This window comes from Lygodium microphyllum, chromosome 8 (assembly GCF_053477565.2).
Source record: "Lygodium microphyllum isolate KBCC chromosome 8, Lygodium_microphyllum_v1.1.10, whole genome shotgun sequence".
Lineage (NCBI taxonomy): Eukaryota > Viridiplantae > Streptophyta > Polypodiopsida > Schizaeales > Lygodiaceae > Lygodium > Lygodium microphyllum.
In genome coordinates this window covers 153,421,360-153,441,319 of record NC_141142.1, presented here as the reverse complement: position 1 = coordinate 153,441,319, position 19,960 = coordinate 153,421,360, and the positions used below count along the sequence as shown (strand labels likewise).

Genomic DNA, 19,960 nt, shown 5'->3' with positions numbered 1-19,960 from the left:
TTCATGCAAGTATGAAACACAAGGTTCTTTGCCAAAGCTAAGGCACTCTAGTTATTCACATGTAGCTAAGTGGGACTTTCTACGAAAAGCCAATCTCCACCAACATCCGATAGAGCCAAGCTACTTCCATAGTTGTGGAACAAAGGGTACAGTACTCAGTCCCTATAGAAGAAAGTGCCACAGTAGGTTGCTTCTTATCGCTCCATGAGATAGCTCTTGATCCAAGGGAGAAAGCATAACTTATAGTGGATCATCTTAAATCCACATCACCTACCCACTCTGAGTCACTCAATCTAGAGAGTGGCTCCCTCTACAAACATGTTCTTGTAGGATCAAGTCCCCTATAAATAGCACAAAACACCCAAATAAACTCTCCAGTGAGCCTAAGTAGGAGTCTTCATAAAGGAAGATAGCAATGCCATTACAAAGGAAATATTCAATTGAGTGTGTATAAGCTAGATCAACGAAACAACAAGGCATCTATATTGGGTAGCATTTGGAAGGGGATCTCCAGTCGTTGGACTCTGGGTCCATGGGGCAAGAAATAGGTTGATACTCGACCATACCAAACTCTGAAAGTAACTAGGAGATGTAACTGTGCTAGGATATGAAGATGCCCTATGCCATCTAATAGATCTCCAAGCCAAGGAAGAAGTATAGGATCTCTAGATCTATCATATCAAACTCCTATCTCAAGATCTCCAGAGTCCGATCAACCTCTTGTGAGTCACTCCCTCTAATAATTAAGTCATCCACATACAAGATAACGAGCACACACTTGTCACCCTCAACCTTGTAATAAAGGTTGGGGTCATGATATGATTAATGAAAGCCACTCTGTAAGAAGAATCCATTAACCCTCTGGTACCAAGCTCAAGGAGCTTGCTTCGCACCATGGAGAGCCTTTCGCAACCTATAAACACGGTCCTCCTTCATGTACACAAAAAAACGAGGTCCCCCTCTAGGACACCATTCAAAACGGCAAACTTCACATCCATCTAGAAGATAGGCCAATTGTGATGAGCTGCACGAGCCAAGATAGCTTGAATAGTAGACATCAAAGCTGTAGTTGCGAAGGTCTCTAAGTAATCCAACTCTACTCTCTTGACAAATTCCTTGGCAACAATCTATGCCTTATGCTTGTCCAAGGATCCATCTATAAGATACGTGTTCTTATAGACCCACTTCACACCAATTACCTTTCGCTTCTTTGAATGTGGAATCAACTTTCAAGTTTGGTTTCACTCAATAGAATCAAGCTCCTTCTACATAGCACGATGCTAAATACCCTGTGTAAAAGTCTCAACTATAGTAGGCTCACAATCCTGAAGAATATGTGATATAAGGGTATAGTTCACATAGAGTGAACTATCCAACTAGGCTTAGAATCTGGCTGATCTATGTGGGTCTATAAAGGTAACAGGACAATGAGAAACACCTAAGTCCTACATAAACTACTGATACTGCCACGGAATGGAAATAAGCTCATCCTACTACAAAGGAGACCAAGTAGCCTCTAGTATCTGTAATGCACTTGTCTAGGATAGGAATTCCCCCACACCAGGCGAAAGTAAATCCCCCTCACATAAAGAAAGAGGCCTCCCTTCTGACGGCTCAACACCCCCAAAAGAAACTTGAGGGAATGGGGATGGAGTAGAAATACTTATAGACAAAGCAATAGAAAAAAGAGTCGTCAAAGGAAGAAGGGAAGCAGGTGGAGAGGGAGAAGGAGGGAGAGGAATCGTAGACGAAGAAGTGCGGATAGGTACTTGCTAGGAAGGAAGGGGGGGTTGGGGGTGGTGAAGGGGTGTTAGGACAGAGAGCGCGAGGATCTAGGCATACAATGCTTTCTCATAGCAGAGAGACAGAGAGAGAGAGAGAGTGCAGAGTAGAGAGGAGAGTGAGCACGACGTTCTTGGGTACAATGACTAGTGTACCTCTTTAGGTTTTTAGCTCTATATATATATATAAGTACAAATGTGCTAAGGGTGTGTTCACACCCGCACACATGTAAAAGACACAATGGTTAGGACAAAGAGCGCGAGGATCTAGACACGCAATGCTTTCTCACAGTAGAGAGACATAGAGAGAGAGTGTGTAGAGTAGAGAGGAGAGTGAGCATGATGTTCTTGGGTACAATGACAAGTGTACCTCTTTAGGTTTTATATATATATATATATATATATATATATACATATACATACATATATACATACATACATACATACATACAAATGTACTAAGCAAGTACATCTCTAATGAAGATACTTCACGTGTATGGTCTTTACATAAAAGACAGGATTCTGTACTAGCATGATAGCACTTTGACTATCACAATGGAGAATAGGTAACTCTGTAATGCCAAGCTCTCCCACCAGACGTGAAAGCCATAAAGCCTCCTTGCATGCCTCAGTGGCAGTCATATAATCTGCCTCTGTAGTAGACAATGCAATACACTTTTGGAGATTCAAGAGACTACTCCTCTTGTGAAGGTAAACACATACCCAGAAGTGGACTTTTTGCAATCCGCATGACCGGCATAGTATGTATCCGTAAAGCCAATGATGGATGGCTTTTGCTTTCCAAAGCAAATGCACAGATCCTTTGTGTCTTTGAGGTATCTCATAATACCTTTCACTGCTTCCCAATGCTTTTTACCACGGTTTGCCATGTATTTGCTAACCATTCCCACTGCAAAGGCAATGTAAGGATGTGTAGCAACCATAGCATACATCAAACTGCCAACAACTGAAGCATATGGTATCTTGGCCATTTCAATCTTCTCATCATTCAATGTAGGGCTGTTCTTTGCACTGAGTTTCACATATGGAGGCAATGGAACCCCAATTGTTTTTCCCCTCTCCATATTGGAACGTTGCAAAACCTTGGAGATATATTCCTGTTGAGATAGAGAGAGTAATCCGTTTGACCTATCTCTGAGTATTTGCATTCCCAAGAATGTGACTTGCATCACCAAGATCCTTCATGTCAAAGCTGCCATGAAGACTTTGCTTGAGTGAGTCCAAGGCATGAGTATCCCTGCCAGCAATCAGCATGTCATCAACATACAAAACCAAGATCATCAGGTTGCCATCTGCGGCCTTCTTGGTATATAAGCAGTGATCCACTTGACTTCTATGAAAACCTTGAGACTGTATAAATGTATCAAACTTATGATACCATTCTCTTGGTGCTTGTTTCAGCCCATACAAATTCCTTCTGAGTTTACATACCATCTTCTCTTTTCCTTTTGCCACAAATCCTTTAGGTTGCTGCATATATATGTCTTTATGCAAATCACCATGTAAGAATGCAGTCTTTATATCCATCTGTATGAGCTCCATATCTTCAACTACAACCAAGCTCAAAATGGTTCTCAATGTAGTCATCTTGACTGCAGGAGAGAAGAGCTCATCAAAGTCAACTCCATGTTTTTGCTTGTACCCCTTCGCAAACAATCTTGCTTTGTACTTTGGTGAAGAACTAGAAGTGACCTTCATATTGTAAACCCATTTGCATGGAAGGGTTTTCTACCCTTTAAGCAACTGCACCAAGTCCCAAGTGCCATTTTTCTCAAGAGATTCCATCTTTGACAACATGGCTTTATACAATTTCTTGTTGTCTTGTCTATATTGCTTCCTTGAACCAGGACAGTTCACCACAGTCTGTCAACATGATATAATCAGCCACATTGTTTGCACCAGGAATGAATCTATCAGGTTGTCTAGTAGCCCTAGACGATCTGCTAATCCAATGATCATTGTTTGCTGATTGTTGAGCATTTTCAGCCTGCAAATCAGCATTAATAGCTTGCTGTCCTGGCTATTTCTGCACATTGTGGCTCATCATTATGGACAATAGCTGGGTGATCATTTCCATCATTATTTTTTGCATTTGTAGGTTCATTTACAGTAGGTATTTGTTGCTGTACAACAGGCACATTTTGATGTCCAAAAGGTATTTTTTCCTGGAATACAACCCTACAAACTTCCTCAGTTTTTTCGGGCTTTTTGTGCATGCGATCTTCCCGGAAGATAACATCATTGTTGTGTACTACTTTTCTTTTCTTAGGATCCCATAATCTATACTCCATTTCACATTCATCACCATATCCTAGGAAAGTACTTTTACAGGACTTTGGCTCAAGTTTGCTACGTTTTTCCTTACCTATGTGCACAAATGCTTTTTGCAGCCAAACACTTTTAAGTGTGTATACGAAGGTGCCTTGCCTGACCACGCTTCTTGGGGAACTCCTCCCCTCCCCTCCCGAAAGACCTGTTTTGTGACCGATTAATCAAGTGCACGACTGTCACAACAGCCTTTGCCCAAAAACCATGAGGTAAAGCAGCATGAGACAACATCATACGGACCTTATCCTGTATGGTCCGATTCATATGCTCTGCAACTTCATTTTGAGGTGGATTATGAGGGGCAATGAGCTTCCTCTTTATCCCTTTGCTGTCATAAAATGCTTGAAAGGCCTTGGACACATATTCCCCACCATTGTGTGAGTGAAAACACTTAAGTATCCTGTTAGTCTGATTCTCAACTAATGTCAAGAATTTTTGAAACTTATCAAGCACTTCGTCCTTGCTACGAATAGGGTAAACCCATACTTTCAATGTAGCATCATTGACAAAGGTGACGAAATATTTATTTCCCCCTAAAGATAACTTTGGCATCTGACATACATCGGAATGTACTAACTCTAGAGGAGAAGATTTCAGCGAAGGAGACTTCTTATGAGATGTCTGTGTATGTTTACCATAAACACAATGATCACAATGCTCAAAATTAGCAGAACGAAGACAAGGCAAGTAACCTAAACGAGAAAGCACTTTCATTCTAGTTTGACTCATGTGTCCTAACCGGCCATGCCACAAAGAAACACTTGGCTGCTCGGTCACGGCAACAACATGGTCACGCACACTAGGTACGTGGAGAGGATACAAGGTATCACTTTTACAACCTTTGGCAATCACACTAGATCCCTTATAGATCTTCCATTTCCCATCACCAAAGGTAGTATGAAATCCATCATCATCTAGCTGCCTTGTGCTAATCAAGCTCTTCTTGAGTTGAGGTACATGCCGTACATGCTGAAGTGTGAAGATAGAACCATGCTGAAACTGCAATTGCACATTGCCAATACCTGCAATGTCACATGCATAGTTGTTCTCAAGATGGACAATACCATGTCGATCCCCTGTATAGTTAGAAAACCACTCACGATGAGGGGTGGCGTGAAAGGAAACACCTAAATCTAGAATCCAAGTATGCATGTCATCATCCGTATCTGCAAGTAAAGCATGTGTACTAAAGTGTGAATAGACATTGAGTACGTCATTCCCACTGTCACTGTCATGAGTGATTACATTCATCTCTTCAATTTTGACACTGCTCTTCTTAGGCTAAGTCTCTTTCTTCTCTTTCTTGCTATCATTTGTCTTCTTGCCCTTTCCTTTCTCTTTCTTCCATTTGTAGTAGTCACGTTTAAAGCGACCCTTCTTGCCACAATGATGGCGTTCAACATCCTTACCACGTGATTTACTATGTCCGTTGCTATCAGACTTGCCTTTTTACTATGATCTGCCCCTAGTATGCAAAGTACTGGAAGACTTATTGGATGCATTGTTCTACCGATTCATTTCTTCCATGAGTAGAATACTCTCTACATCAGCATGCATAAGGATCGCATTAGAATTGCTCATAGGAGTCTTGAATGTATCCCAACTCTCTGGTAGAGTGCAAAGCAAGAAAGTAGCCGTAAATTCCTCATCAATCATGAAATTCAATGCAACCAGCTGGCTGAAAATGGAGTTAAACTCACTCAAGTGAGTAGACGTTGCTGTATCCTCTTTCATACGCAGACTGAAGAGTGAGTGAGCAGAGTGAAAGTACGATTTGGTCAGAGTGTACCAACAAATGTGTTGGTACACAAATAATAAAATGTATTTATACTTAGGGCATGTAAAGGGTGCATTCACATGTACAATGTGCGTGTACTATACACAGGGGGTTAAAATCGGGCCTTTATTCCAACAGAGACAAGGAACAATGTGATTGCAATGGCTGCAGGTACAAAGGTTGCAAGAGTTAATTCCAACATGCAGCTCTATGTGCCAATGTGGGCGCCAGATGGTAGGAGGGGGAATGAGAGAATGAGGAGGACTAGATGATCATGAAGGATGAATGATGGATAATGGATAATGAAAGTGGGAGGGTAGGCCGTCTTTATATATAGGCAAAAAATAGGCAAAACCCTAAATGTAGTCAAACCACTAAAAAATAGCAAAAAAAGTGCACAAAAAGAAATGCACTAGTGTATACTTTATCTAAAGTGCCTAAGACATGTAAAATGACAAACAAGTACAATGTCAGAGCTCCTAATGTCCTCATCTTGACTTAGATTGAGGCTCACAAGCACCACACAAGGACACCATTGTTGACATCCCCTCTCAGATCCTTTATGTGGCAGAAGGCCAAAGGAGATGTAGATCCGAGGGTGGCAAAAAGAGTGCCAATGCTGACGTAGTTCGTCGATGAAGAAAGCAAGCTAAGGAGCAAGATCCCGTCTCCATATAAACATCCAGTCAAACGAAAGGCTACCAAAGGGCAATGGAAATGGAGAGTTTTGAATGGAGCACTGTGGAAAACTCCAATCGGGGATGACTGAGCCAAGCATTTGACCCAACTATGAGACGACGATGAGGAACTATCAAAGGTGCCATAAGCTGTATAGAAACACCAGGGACCAAGGGCCAAGCGGTGGGGAATGGTAGCTCGATGACGAAAAAAAGGGATAGCCGCATAAAAGTAAGGCCCAAAGGAGAGTGGAAACCCTAAAGAAACTCCTTACGATCTTAGGAAGCCTCCTTTGAAACACAAAGGGTCAGGAAATCCACAATTGCATCACCAACATTGTCTCGGGATGGGATGTGCGAAGGAATCACTAGAGGAGATGGTGGGGGATGGGATAGAACTTGTGGGATAAATGGTGTATAATCAAGAATGGGTGGGATTGTAGAAAGATGCCTTGGAGGGTCTTGCACAAAGGAAGGGAAATGGAGCATAGATAGCCCCCTCTCCTGCTAGCAGCCATAAACTGAGAGGAGAGGGAAGCCCAAGTCAAGAATATATAGGACCTAAAAAATGGAGCTCGATGGACGGTCAAACAATAGAGGCAAGTTGCTTATACCATTGATAGGCATCGAAGAAGTTTTACCAATAGTGACGATACCCTGTGACGGACAGAGAACTTGTAACAAATCACCTCGAGGAGTCATAGAACTCGATTCACCATTGGCAATGAGCCAAGACTGCTTAGAAGAAAAGAGTCAAAGAAGGCTCCTCCATCTGACAAATGTGTAAAAACACCGATTCAATGGAAATAGCGGGTGAGGAAGTAGAGGTATAGATCCACCCTTCGCTCGAACGAAGGTGAGGATATATCCTCCAACACTTTTCTCGGGGTGCGAGGTCTTTCCACAATGAGGATACATGTGATATCCTCTATGCTTTCTCACAAAAGCTGTATCAAAGTCAAAAGATGACTCCAACTTCTTCCTCTTCTTTTTCTTCTGCTTTGCTTTTCTTGTATCTGTAGATAAAACCACATAAGCACGGCCATGTGCGCGGCCTCTGCAAGAATCTAGCTCATTGTGACGCATATCGTGCTTAAGCATCAATGGAACTAGCTCCTCCCAAGTGAGAGTCTCCTGGCTACGAGAAGTGAGAAGATTGGTGTAAAACACATTCGAATCTCCTTCATCCTATGGATGTGATCCCTCATCATGGGGGAATTTGCGACAAAAAGTTGTCGTAGCTTCAACTCAAGAGATAATCGATGCCCAAATGTCTAGATTCGGAAGAGAGATGCCAATCTCCTCCAAATCTTTGTAGCGGTGCGTATATGTCTAACATGCACGAGCACAGAATCTGTACAACTCAAAAGGAGAGAAGAGTAGGCTTTGACATTCAACGATCCCATAAAGCTACCGAATCCACGGTCACACCATCATGAGGATCCATGGTAGGTCAGACTATAGGGGCTGTAACAAAATCCCAAAGGTCATAGTCATGAAGGAGACACTCCATGTGGCATGATCATAGAGGGTAGCTTGTTCCATCTAGCTTGTTGGATGCGGAGAGAGAGTGTAGGTTTGGCACTTGCTCAAGAGATGCCATCAATGTAAATCAAGAACAAGAAGCCCTAGAAGAATATAATGGGAAAGAGTAATAAGATGGTGGTTGGTTTGAATGATCCCGAACCACATGATCCCCCATAGCATACACGTCAGCCATAGATGCCCTTCAAGAAAACAAAAGAAGATGCTGCAATTGGAATAAAGATGACCAATAAGAGGTGTCCTTGAGATAATGGTGTTCTGTCGGGCCTTGGTACAAAAGAAGATTGACTGGGGCAAGGTAGATGGGGAGTATCCGATGCCGAAGGAAACACACAATACTGGGCAGAGAGGGGGAGCAGTAAATGTAGAGGAAAACATGGCTTCAATCTAAAGACATAGCCAATCGAGGGGCTGGTAAAGGACGAGGAGTGCTTGGAAACCAAGTCCTTGCAATAAACACAATGTGACCTAATGTGGGCCCGCAATGGAGGCTTCCCAGCACAAAAAAGAAGTCACTCTAGTCAGCAAAGATCGGGCGGTATGAGAATGCAACAAAGAAAGGATTGCCACCTTCAAAGGGGCCGCCCAATAGAAAATAGGTGCCACCCAGCTTGCAAATGCATTGCCCAGGAGGACCGACAACTTGCCTACACAAAACATAGAGATACAAGGTCCGCTTGCAGAAAATGCAAGTTTGTTTTGGTGTTGCCTAGCATGGTAGAGGCCACCCAAGAGCAAAACGCAAATGTGCCCTGGTAAACACATCCTTAAAAAAAGGACTGGAAACAAGCTGCTCTGCCGTGTTTGACTCTGAGTGCAAGGTCTACAGCACATGGGGATGACGCTTGGTAAGTTTTGTTGTGGACAATACGCTTCTCTTTGAGATCTCTGGCTCCCATGCATGGCTTTGATACCATGTGAGAGTGCGCAATGGAAAGAGGAATGTGAACACGGAGAGGTGCAAACAAAGAGAGAATGCAGGAGAGGAAGGACTAATGTGACTGCAATGGCTGAAGGTACAAGGCTGCAAACAGTTAGCCTCAACACAACTCTACTCGTCAGTGTGGGCACTAGACAATGGCAAGGGGATGAGAGAGTGAGGAGGACTAGGTGATTATGAAGGATCAATGATGGATAATGGATAATGAAAGTGGGAGGTCAGGACACCTATATATATATATATATATATATATATAGAGAGAGAGAGAGAGAGAGAGAGAGAGAGAGAGAGAGAGAGAGGCAAAAAGAGGCAAAACCCTAAATGTGGTCTAACTACTAAAATATAGCCAAAAAAGTGCACAAAAAGAAATGCACTAATATGTCCTCCATCTTAAGTGCCTAAAACACATAAGATGATAGACAAATACAATGTTAGAGCTCCTAATGTCCTTGTTTGACTCAGACTGATGAGGCTCACAAGCAAGAGATGACCACACAAAGGCACACATGATTGCTAACAAGGCCAAGTCTGCAAATCTTGCTCATCAAGAGATGACCACACAAAGGCACACATGATTGCTAACAAGGCCAAGTCTGCAAATCTTGCTCATCGAAAGGAGATGATCGCCCAATCTTGGAGCATAAAGAACCTACAAAAGTGTGAGCACCTCGGTGCCCAACTCGAATTAGTTGCATATCACCCTTACCCTGTATAGAACTGAAGAATTGTCACCAATCAGAATATGCCCATATATCGGACGCATACGGGCAAATACCCATATATCGGAACTGAAGAATTGTCACCAATCAGAATATGCCCATATATCGGACGCATACGGGCAAATACCATCTGGACGAGGAGTCATGTGGTGGAAAGTGCCACTGTCCACAAACAACTCATGAGATTGTGGGGTCATCAACGTTGCATCAGATGAATCCTGTGAAGAAGGCTCAATGACCTTTGCCTTTTTGGCACTAGCTGTGTTGACACCTGTGTGACCACATGAATATTTAGACCATCATCTCCCACTAGACAAGCCTAGGGAATGTTACTCAGTAGGTTATATTAGAGACATATCTATGAATATCTTCCACAATTATTGTCAGATAATTGGAGAGCCAGTGGTTCCTTATATACACATTGTAGATCTTGACATTGGCCCTTGGGAGCCACATCATAGATTCCTATATTAGGAGCCACATCATAGATTCCTATATTAGGAGAGCCAGCGGTCCCACATCATAGCTCTAGATATCAACTTCTTTTTTGGATAGCTTGTGTCTTTTGTTTTCAGCCATCATGATATTGAATGTCATATCCACAGATCAGTGGTATGTATTATTTTGTCTTGGGTCATTTTACGATATTGGCCTCTAGTGTTAGAATAGTAAAAACAAATGATCTCCAGTTCTTTGTCACAATCCTTGAAAACAGAAAAAGAGAATTATTGTATTTTAGAAAGTCTGCTTTGCTTTACAATAATGAAGAACTATTGGTTGTTGGTGTGGTCATGCCTTATAGATTGGGTACTTTTACCTTGCAGGCGTGATGTATTCACATTAGATGTTATGGAAGTGCCTCAAGGTTCTGGTTCAGGCTTCTTGTGGGACAAGGATGGGCACGTTGTTACTAACTACCATGTGATCAGAGGAGCTTCTGATTTGAGGTATATCAGTTTTTCTTTTTTGTTTCTTTGTCCTTGCGTGTTTCTGTATTGTTTTGAGGGAGAGCAACACATGGAAGCAAATTTTGCAGTTTGCTGTTTTAGCCCATCCAATACTGCTAACCATATTTCCATAATAACATCACTTTTTAATTCTAGAGTTACACTAGGAGATCAGTCAGTGTATGAAGCAGCTGTTGTAGGCTATGATGAAGACAAGGATGTTGCAGTGCTACACATAGATGCACCAAAGGACAAGCTTAGGCCAATTCCAGTTGGCACATCTTCTGATCTTCTTGTTGGACAAAAGGTGTATGCCATTGGAAATCCGGTAGGTAAGTTCACTTCTATCGTACTCTCATTCTGCTTTAGCCAACATAACATTTTGCAATGCCTGTGTGCATTAAGTACTGGCACTTCAGATAAGTATGCTGGAATAAACACATCGAGGTTACAGTTTAAGCTGTTGGTAACTCTGCATGCATACAACATGCTTGCATCAAGTTTTATGTGATTGAGATGATAAGGTATGCCATTGTTGCCTCGTTTTAGAAGAAGCAATTCTTCATCTGTGCAACTGTGCATTTTTAATACTTAATATGCATGAGTATGTACATCCTTCTTATGGATTTATATGGCCCCCGAAGAAGCCATAGAAAGGAGAGTCAATTATAGGACTTTCAACTAAGCATGTCAAAAAATATGCATACATTTACATCCCTGGCATTTCATATAACAAGAGTAACCATGTTTGTGTTGTTGTCATGTTTTATCGTGAATGTTGTTTATGTGAAATGATTTGTAATGGTATTTGCACTAGTCTTGGATATATGAAGCTGTTGAGAAAAGATTGAACTAGTCTAGCTGTTTCTTTGAACTTGAAGGAAACACGGAGTCTTTATCATGAACTGACTAATTTTTAATATTCCAATCACGGGAAGGAGCCGTTTGTTTGAGTCTGGATGAGACATCTTCATTTAGTGTGTTACATCATTAAATGTCACATTTGTAGGTTATTTCAAAGTTTTTATGCAGGCTTTATTGATATGCCCGTGGTTTGCTTATGATTTTTCAGTTTGGCTTAGACCACACTCTAACAACTGGGGTAATCAGGTATGAAGCTATGATGAGTTTTTGATGTATTGGACTTTCAAACTAGTAGAGTAGATCCAATGTTCGGATTGGTTTGTTTTCAGTGGTCTAAGAAGAGAGATTAGCTCAGCTGCTACAGGCCGCCCAATTCAAGATGTGATACAAACGGATGCTGCAATCAACCCTGGAAACAGTGGAGGCCCACTTCTTGATAGTTCTGGAAATCTGATTGGTATTAACACTGCAATTTATTCTCCATCAGGGGCATCATCTGGTGTCGGATTTTCAATTCCTGTTGATACAGTATGAAACTCATCTGAAAACTTCATGTCTTGTTTATATTTCAATGACCGTGAGGAAGTTGTCCAGTTGTCCAGTTGTCCAGGTTTTCATCAATTTCCCGTAATTTATTTGAAATTCTGGGGGGTTTAGAGGCCTTAGGTCATGTGTACATTCACTTATATTTTTGTCACAGAAATGTCATTATGTATATATTGATAATAAGAATGCAAAGTGCCCATAAATAAAGGAATGCTGCTTTGCATTTTCAAGCATTTGTGGCTATGTACCTGCTGAATTTCTTCATGGTGCAGGTAAGTGGCATTGTGGACCAAATAATAAAATATGGAAAAGTAACAAGGCCAGTGTTGGGGATCTCTTTTGCACCAGAACAATCAGTTGAACAGCTGGGTGTCAGTGGAGTGCTTGTACTTGATGCTCCACCAGGGGGTCCTGCTGGGAAAGCGGTGATTCTCTATTTACATTTTGTGAAAGACTGCTAAAAATGCTCATATCATATTATTGAATGTGTTTGCATGTGCCATTGTTGTAGGGTTTGAAACCAACTACAAGGGATGAATATGGACGCCTTGTATTGGGAGACATTATCACCTCTTTGAATGGCCAAAAAGTCACCAATGGAAGTGACCTCTACAAAATATTGGATCGTTGCAAAGTAGGAGATATGGTAGTTGATTTTCTTTCAGTGTGATGGATTTTTGGCCATGGATGTTTGTGTTAAAGAATAAGCTTTTACATTCTGATGCTTGGTTTGCCTATGTAGGTTACTGTGGAGGTGCTAAGGGGAGACCAGAAAGTGAAAGTGCCAGTAACCCTCGAAGCCAGGGAATGATGTGCTATCATGATCATACAACTGTCCCAATCTTGTGTTATGTGAACTTACATTACTGCTGTACACGAGACTTTCTTCACAGAATGAATAGGCCTCATCTAGTGCTGCTGGAAGCACTTAAGAATTCATTTTTGTACACTTTTTTGCATTGTTGCTCACTGCCTTTTCCTTCCCTTCTCCTTGTTTCTTTTTCTACCAGCAGTGCAGAAAGCACAATGGATTCAAATTTTGTGAAGATGGTGCACATGACTTGGTGTCCATCCATCTCCTTTAGGCCTCCTCATTTCTTATTTCTAGACACAGTGTGCAATGGATTGAAATTTCTTGAAGATGCTGCACATGACCTAGTGTCAATGTGGTGTGAGAATGTCAGCTCCTGACTTGAAATCTGCACACGATCTCTTGCCCATCTGCAAATGTGTTGATTTGAACAAAATGCCTGAAAGGCCTTGGACAACAATGGCATACTTATCATCTCAATCACATAAAAGTGTGTCAAAATCAAATAAACAATGTGATCAAGTACTTGGTGTGGAGAGAGGGAGCTTGTGGAGAGAGGGAACTTGTCTATAAATGGAGGGAGTGTGGCCACAGTCCATTATCATGCAGGTACTTGCAAATACTTGGTGTGGAGAGAGGGAGCTCAACCATTGTACTCTTAGTATAGTAGATTCCTATTCTTGATTATATCTTGTGCAAGTCTCTTTCATCGATCTTGTGTTATTTCGTTATTTCATAGCGTGTTTAACTCTCTTAATAGCTGTCCCCTTTAGCAAGCCCCCCGCTTGATACTTATTAAGAACCAACTTGATTCGGGGTTTAAGGCTAGCTCTTGCATGGATGCAAAACACCTCCTCTTCAACGATGATAGCCTTCCAAAGTGTGTCAAAATCAAATAGAGAATGTATATTTGATACCTTACTTGATGGGAAGCCTTTTCCATACCTCTAATGCACTTGCTATTTTTGAGAGCCTTCAACTCGAGCCTTAAGCTTCTTTTGAAGCAAATCCTTCCTCGTCTTAAGCTTCTCCACCTTATTTGCACTAATGGATATCTCTTTAACTCACGAGCCTCATGGATGAGGCTTTTTATACCATGTTACAAAACATGGCTTGCACAAGAAGATCAAAGTAAGCTATGGGATAAAGAAGAAGAACAATTAGTGCTAGATATGCTCAATTCTTGATCCTTGTAAGGTATCACTAATGATCCGTAGTGCTCTAAGTTGTAAGGCTCTCATTATGAGAAGAAGCCATGTGTGAGGTTGGTTGTTGAGTCCTGGCTTTTATGTCAGATGAGGTCTATGTGATTGGATGGCAAAATGTGACATTTGTGGATGTAATCTTTGGGTTAGATAGAGTGTTATGATGTAGCAACTCCACTCACAATGCATCGAGTTGTGGTGCGTGAGACTAAAGGGAATATTGGCTCTCATTATGAGAAGAAGCCATGTGTGAGGTTGGTTGTTGAGTCCTGACTTTTATGTCAGATGAGGTCTATGTGATTGGATAGCAAAATGTGACATTTGTGGATGTAATCTTTGGGTTAGATAGAGTAGTTATGATGTAGCAACTCTACTCACAATGCATCGAGTTGTGGGGTGTGAGACTAAAGGGAATATTTTTTAGAATATTCTTTATCCTCTCGATTAGGGAAACATTAGGAAAAATTTGCAATCTTAAAAATACCATGTAAGAGATCCTAGAGAACAGAAAATATTTTAGAAAATAAAAATCATCGAAGAATTTTTTAAAAAGTTTATATTTTGATAAATAAATATATCTAAAATTGTTAAAAGGTCATTATCATAATATTCTTGTGGCTTGTATCAAGCCGAAAATATAGGTCGCCATAAAGATGATGATGGTTGACTTAATGAAGATCTTACGAAGTGAAATTGAATATTCAATTTGAAAATTTTTGACATTTGGTCACCTCCCTTCATCATCATTCTCTTTTTTTCCTTCTTCTCCTTAGTTAATTACTCATTCTTTTTTTTTTTTCAAATTCACATAGTATTCTTACTCAATGTTGTATATCACATCTTTAGCTATGGATCAATCATTCAATGATCCTTGTAACGCTGGCAAAAGAGATCTCTATCATCTTCATGTTGAGCTAGAATGTGTGTGAACTAATTAAGAAAAGAACAATTTTTTTTAATTTTAGCGTCCATATCCCATAGATTTTATGAAAAATAATATTTTTTTAATAATAGTTTTTCACTAATGCGATTTATTAGTGATGATTATTATGGATTTTTAGGCTATATGCTTAATCTTATTGTAGAGAGACTTGTTCTTAGATTGTAGAATCAGTTATTAACAAAACATAGAGATGAATTGTTGCAAAAGCTACAAGATTGTCAACATAAGAATTGTTTGTTGGAGAAACACATCAAATCATACCAATAAAAATAAATTATTTTAGGCTTTGAAAATGGACCAAGAGCTCTTAATAATATTGAGAATCTCAAACGAGGAGGAGGTGGGTGTAATAAAAGAATCCAAGCAGCAAGGTATACTTTTTTACTTAAGAAATGTTAAATATAACTTTGTTTATAATAGTATCTAAGTTATGATGTTAATCTTGTTTAGACCTCTTCTTTAGTCAAATGTAAGTGAGAGAGATGATTCAAAGGCATCTCAGCTTTATTTTCATCTTTTGCCCTCACCAATCCCAAAGGATTTTCTTGAGAAAAAAAATTAAAAAATATATTGGTATTAGTCGCGATACATATATACAAATTTTCTAGCTTATGTAATCAAATATGAAACAAGGTTAATAGTAAAGTGATGGAAGTTTTGGGTGAGCCTTTTCATATCAAGGCCAGCTTCAAGAGAAAGAAGAAAGAGATTATTTACAATGAATTTAACATTTTTCTTGATTTTCCTATCTTGCAACATTTGATAATATTCTCTTGAAATATCTCTATCTTCTTAGCTCTTAATCTATGCATGTTGCAACATTTGATGATATTCTCTTGAAATATCTATCTTCTCACCTCTTAATCTATGTATGCAACATTTTTTCCCTTTTTCTCTTGCACTTTCTTTGAAGAAGATTCTTCCATATATTAGAGAAACACAAGAAAACCTATGTCTTATTGGATCAAAAGACATTGTTGCTGATTCCTATGAAAAGGATAGTTTGTTTCATGCCTTCTAAACTCCTCATCAATAAGGCAATACCTGGTAAAATCAAAGTTATTTGGAGAGCATTGGTTACTTGGATCACGTAATTAAAATGAATATAGTTATCAATTGTGAGAGACTTTGCATGTCTAGCATAGAGTTCCCTGTACTCCTCAAGCTTCTCTTCGAGATCTCCAACGAGATCTTGTAAATCAAAAGGGATATTTTTTGATGAGCATATCCCTAGCATACATAAACATGCACAAGTTTCCTATCCTCTAAAGAAAATCAAAGAGTCTATTATCACAATTGTCATGTGACTCCTCTTGCTTCATTTTCTTAAGGGATAGGTTTCTCTTTGAGATTCTAACCTTGGAAAAATAAACAATTGCAAAGCAGACCTTAATGAGCAAGAAAAAATGAAAAATCAAGTCGGATATACACAATAAAAGCTTGATGTATGAAATGTGAGATTAATTGCAGCCAAAAGAGAATACAAGTATTGAACTTGCATTTCATACGACAGAATCTAGGATAACGCAACTAATAGTAAATTCAGATGAAACACAATTAGAAGTCAGAAAAGCATACCCATATTTGAAAAGTTTGCATTTCATAGGACATTGAGATAAAAAATGAATTGACATGATGACTTACAATGTCTAATTTGATGATGGATGCTTGCCTTTTCTTTTAATAAAGCATACGAGAGCTTTGCTTCACTTTGATGGAGATAGAGAAGATTGTGTTTGCAAATGGTTAGTCATTGTGAGATGTTGCTCTTAAAAGACTTAAAAAAAAATCATTTAATATTAGAGTCATTGTTCTTTGAACTTGTGGAAATGATGTTTTTCATAAAAAAGAGACCTCTAACTTTTTTACTTTTTTAAAGGCAACTTTTCATATGTGAGGCTATTTTTTGGGTCTATAAAAAGTGATTAATAGGACCATGTGTTACCAATCACTACTCTTATTAACAATTTCAATGTTATTTCTTTTGACCTAAGATAAACTTAAGCATTTTACCCCATCCTTTCTAGTAAAGACTCAAATTTTATCTAGCCTTTCCAAGGGAAGCTCATTTCGAATACATCAAGCTTCCTATCTCCAATAAAAGTATTCAAGTACTACAAGAAAGCCTCAATCCTCCTAGGCAAAAATTTCATCAAGTCACTAGGTATAGATGGAAGAATCTACTTTTTTTGATTTTTTGATGCATACCTATCGAACTAAACCCGACAAAGATAGTTGACCTTCAACACGGAGTCCAATGCTTGTGTTTCATACCTCGAAATCCTCTTTCTTGCTTGCATTTCTCTTGTTACGTGAAACATGAAATATTATGCTTGCTTTGTTTTGTCACTACTCTATTTTTATGTTTCATACATTCCTTGATAAGACTTTGATGCGTGTCTAGTGAAACATGATTTTGAGGGTCTCTTATTGTTGTAGGGTGTAGTTTTTTGCGTATCATATATCAATTTAGGGTTACTAACAATATTTTCCTATCCATTTTTGTAGTTGGTGTGTTAACCTATGGCTAGAACTAATGCTACTACAAGGAAACAAAATATTAATACTAGGGACATTACTATGAAGATCCATCATGTAAAGAAGAGACGCTGAGAGGAGAGAGAGAATGAGCAAAAGAGAGAGAAAGAGTAGGAGAGGAGAGAGAAAGATAGGAAAGGAGAGAAAGAGAGGGAGGAAGACATGGAAGCTGAAGGAGAAGGTGGAGTCAGTTCTTGATTATATGTAGATGCCCTAAACTGGGTCTCTTACACCTTTTATACTTAAGTTAGTGTGACTAGGTATCTAACCCCTAGTTCATGTGCATCTCCCTTGTTACACTCCATATTGACCTCAAAAGTTTTTGCCCTAAAAAACAAAAGACAACTAGAGGGACTTACCAGAGAGATAGTGACGACTGTAGAGTACTACTGTGGTCAACATTACAGGGTGAAAATTTTGATGGGTAAGGGCACGTATCCAAGAAGAATTGGGGTGTAAGGATATGTACAGTTGGCATGCATACCATGGGTATGGCTGCAAGGGAATAGTGCCACCAATTCATTTTAATTGAGGGCATGAAGACTACAGACAACATGCTGTCCACTATAGGCTAGTTGAGGTAAATCTGCCATAACTTTTGATGGGCTACTCCAAATGGGACGTGCCACATGTCAAAATGGACTTATGATGAGCATTTTCAGCCCATGTATAAAGCGTGTGACTGTAATTAATGCACATACAAATATGTTCAAAAACAATGTGGAATCTACATGTAGTATGGGGTCAAAATAGGCCATATCCATCTAGTCTTCAACCCATTGGGTCTCTTGTGAGGAAACTCTTCCACTATAGTGGTTGGGTGCCAAGAGGCTTCTTCCAGGGTTATGCCTTGCCATTTGACGAGATATTCCTTGATGGATTGAAATCTTATGTGTTTATCTTGTTGCCCAATGATTACCTCAGGAAATACTGAATGATGCCTTTCCTTGTCTATGAGATTTAGCTCTTTTACACAGTCCATTGAGATGCCAATGAAGGGCTTTAGCTGGCTGATATGAAACATTGTGAATCTTGGTGGTTGAGGGACGCTCTAATCGATAAGCCAAGCCACCAACTCTCTTTAGGATTCGATAGGGGCCAATGGGCCAGCTTGTTACTGCTACCCTCCTTGAGAGCGGGGTAGTGGGACTTAGCCACTTTCAATAGGATAAGCTCTCCCTCTTGAAATTTCATATGCCTTATTCTCTCATCAAAATAAAATTTCATATGATCTTGTGCTTTCAGAAGATTCACTTTGCATTGTTGAAGCAAGGTGTGTATGTGCTCTAACTCCTCTTTACTCTAGGGGTTGATCTTGTCATTGAATAAGGCCGTAGGGAGGAGGAGAAACTTATACCTATATATCACCTCAAAAGGAGAAACCCCAATGTTAGAGTGAGTGGAGTTGTTGTATTGCAAATCTAGACAAGTGGAGCCGTATATCCCAATTGTACTATACATCATGGCAAAAGTGCTTGAGGTAGATCTCAAGCCATTTGTTGACCCTCTCAGTCGAGCATCAGCCCCTGTGGATGGTATGCAGATGGATCAAGCTTTGTTATCCATAGACATGAAAATCGCTTACTAAAAGTTGCTCATAAACTTAGCATCCTTGTTATGCATTGTGACATGTGGTAATCCATGTAATTTAAACACATGCTCCATAAATTGAGTGGCCACCTAAGATGTGGTATACTGAGTTTTAGTGGGAATAAAGTGGGCAATCTTAGTGAGTTAGTCAACTACCGCATATATACTATTCCATCTTTTCTTGGTGATGAGTAGTCTAGTAATGAAGTCCATAGTTATGTGTGTCCATTTCCCTTTAGGGATAGGCAAGGGGTGCAAGAGATCAGCTAGTCTAAGTGTGCTGTCCTTATTCTATTGGCATGGGACACAATTGGCCACAAAATCCTTGATATCCCTCTATAGTCCCTTCCAATGAAAGCTCTGGCAATTCTATCATATGTTTTGAAAACACCCAAATAACTAGTAGTGGGACAAGAATACATCTCTTGCATGATCTTTCATGTGAAGGAGGAAGTGTGGGGGATGTCAATCTTGCCATGGGACCATATAAGGCTATTTTTGAATTGATATTGGGTATTTTAGTCCATTATTCCATATTGTAATTTTAAAAATATGTGGCTAAATTCCTCATTCAGTAGATAGGCTTCTTGAAGCTTCTCAATCCAATCACTATCCAACTCTAAAATGAAAGATACTATGTATGCTCACATCCCTGATAGTGAATCAACCACAACATTATCTTTGCCCCTAGTGTGATAGGTGTCAAAATCATAATTTTGCAAGGTTGT

The 19,960-nt window shown here is 39.8% G+C and overlaps 1 protein-coding gene across 2 annotated transcripts in view; it reads left to right on the top strand.

Annotated features, from left to right (window-relative positions):
* LOC148033016 (protease Do-like 1, chloroplastic) overlaps positions 1–13,573 on the top strand; it is a 40,176-nt gene extending 26,603 nt beyond the window's left edge. Inside the window, exons 2-8 of one of the 2 annotated variants that reach the window (XM_087683720.1) lie at positions 10,613–10,735; positions 10,892–11,063; positions 11,808–11,845; positions 11,929–12,127; positions 12,418–12,570; positions 12,657–12,779; positions 12,888–13,573. In XM_087683720.1, the coding sequence (XP_087539846.1) occupies positions 10,613–10,735; positions 10,892–11,063; positions 11,808–11,845; positions 11,929–12,127; positions 12,418–12,570; positions 12,657–12,779; positions 12,888–12,956 (877 nt within the window). In that variant the 3' untranslated portion in view covers positions 12,957–13,573. Of the gene's footprint in view, positions 1–10,612; positions 10,736–10,891; positions 11,064–11,807; positions 11,846–11,928; positions 12,128–12,417; positions 12,571–12,656; positions 12,792–12,887 lie in introns of both variants that reach the window. The other variant, XM_087683719.1, reaches the window with a different exon arrangement.
* Positions 13,574–19,960: the final 6,387 nt, after the last annotated feature.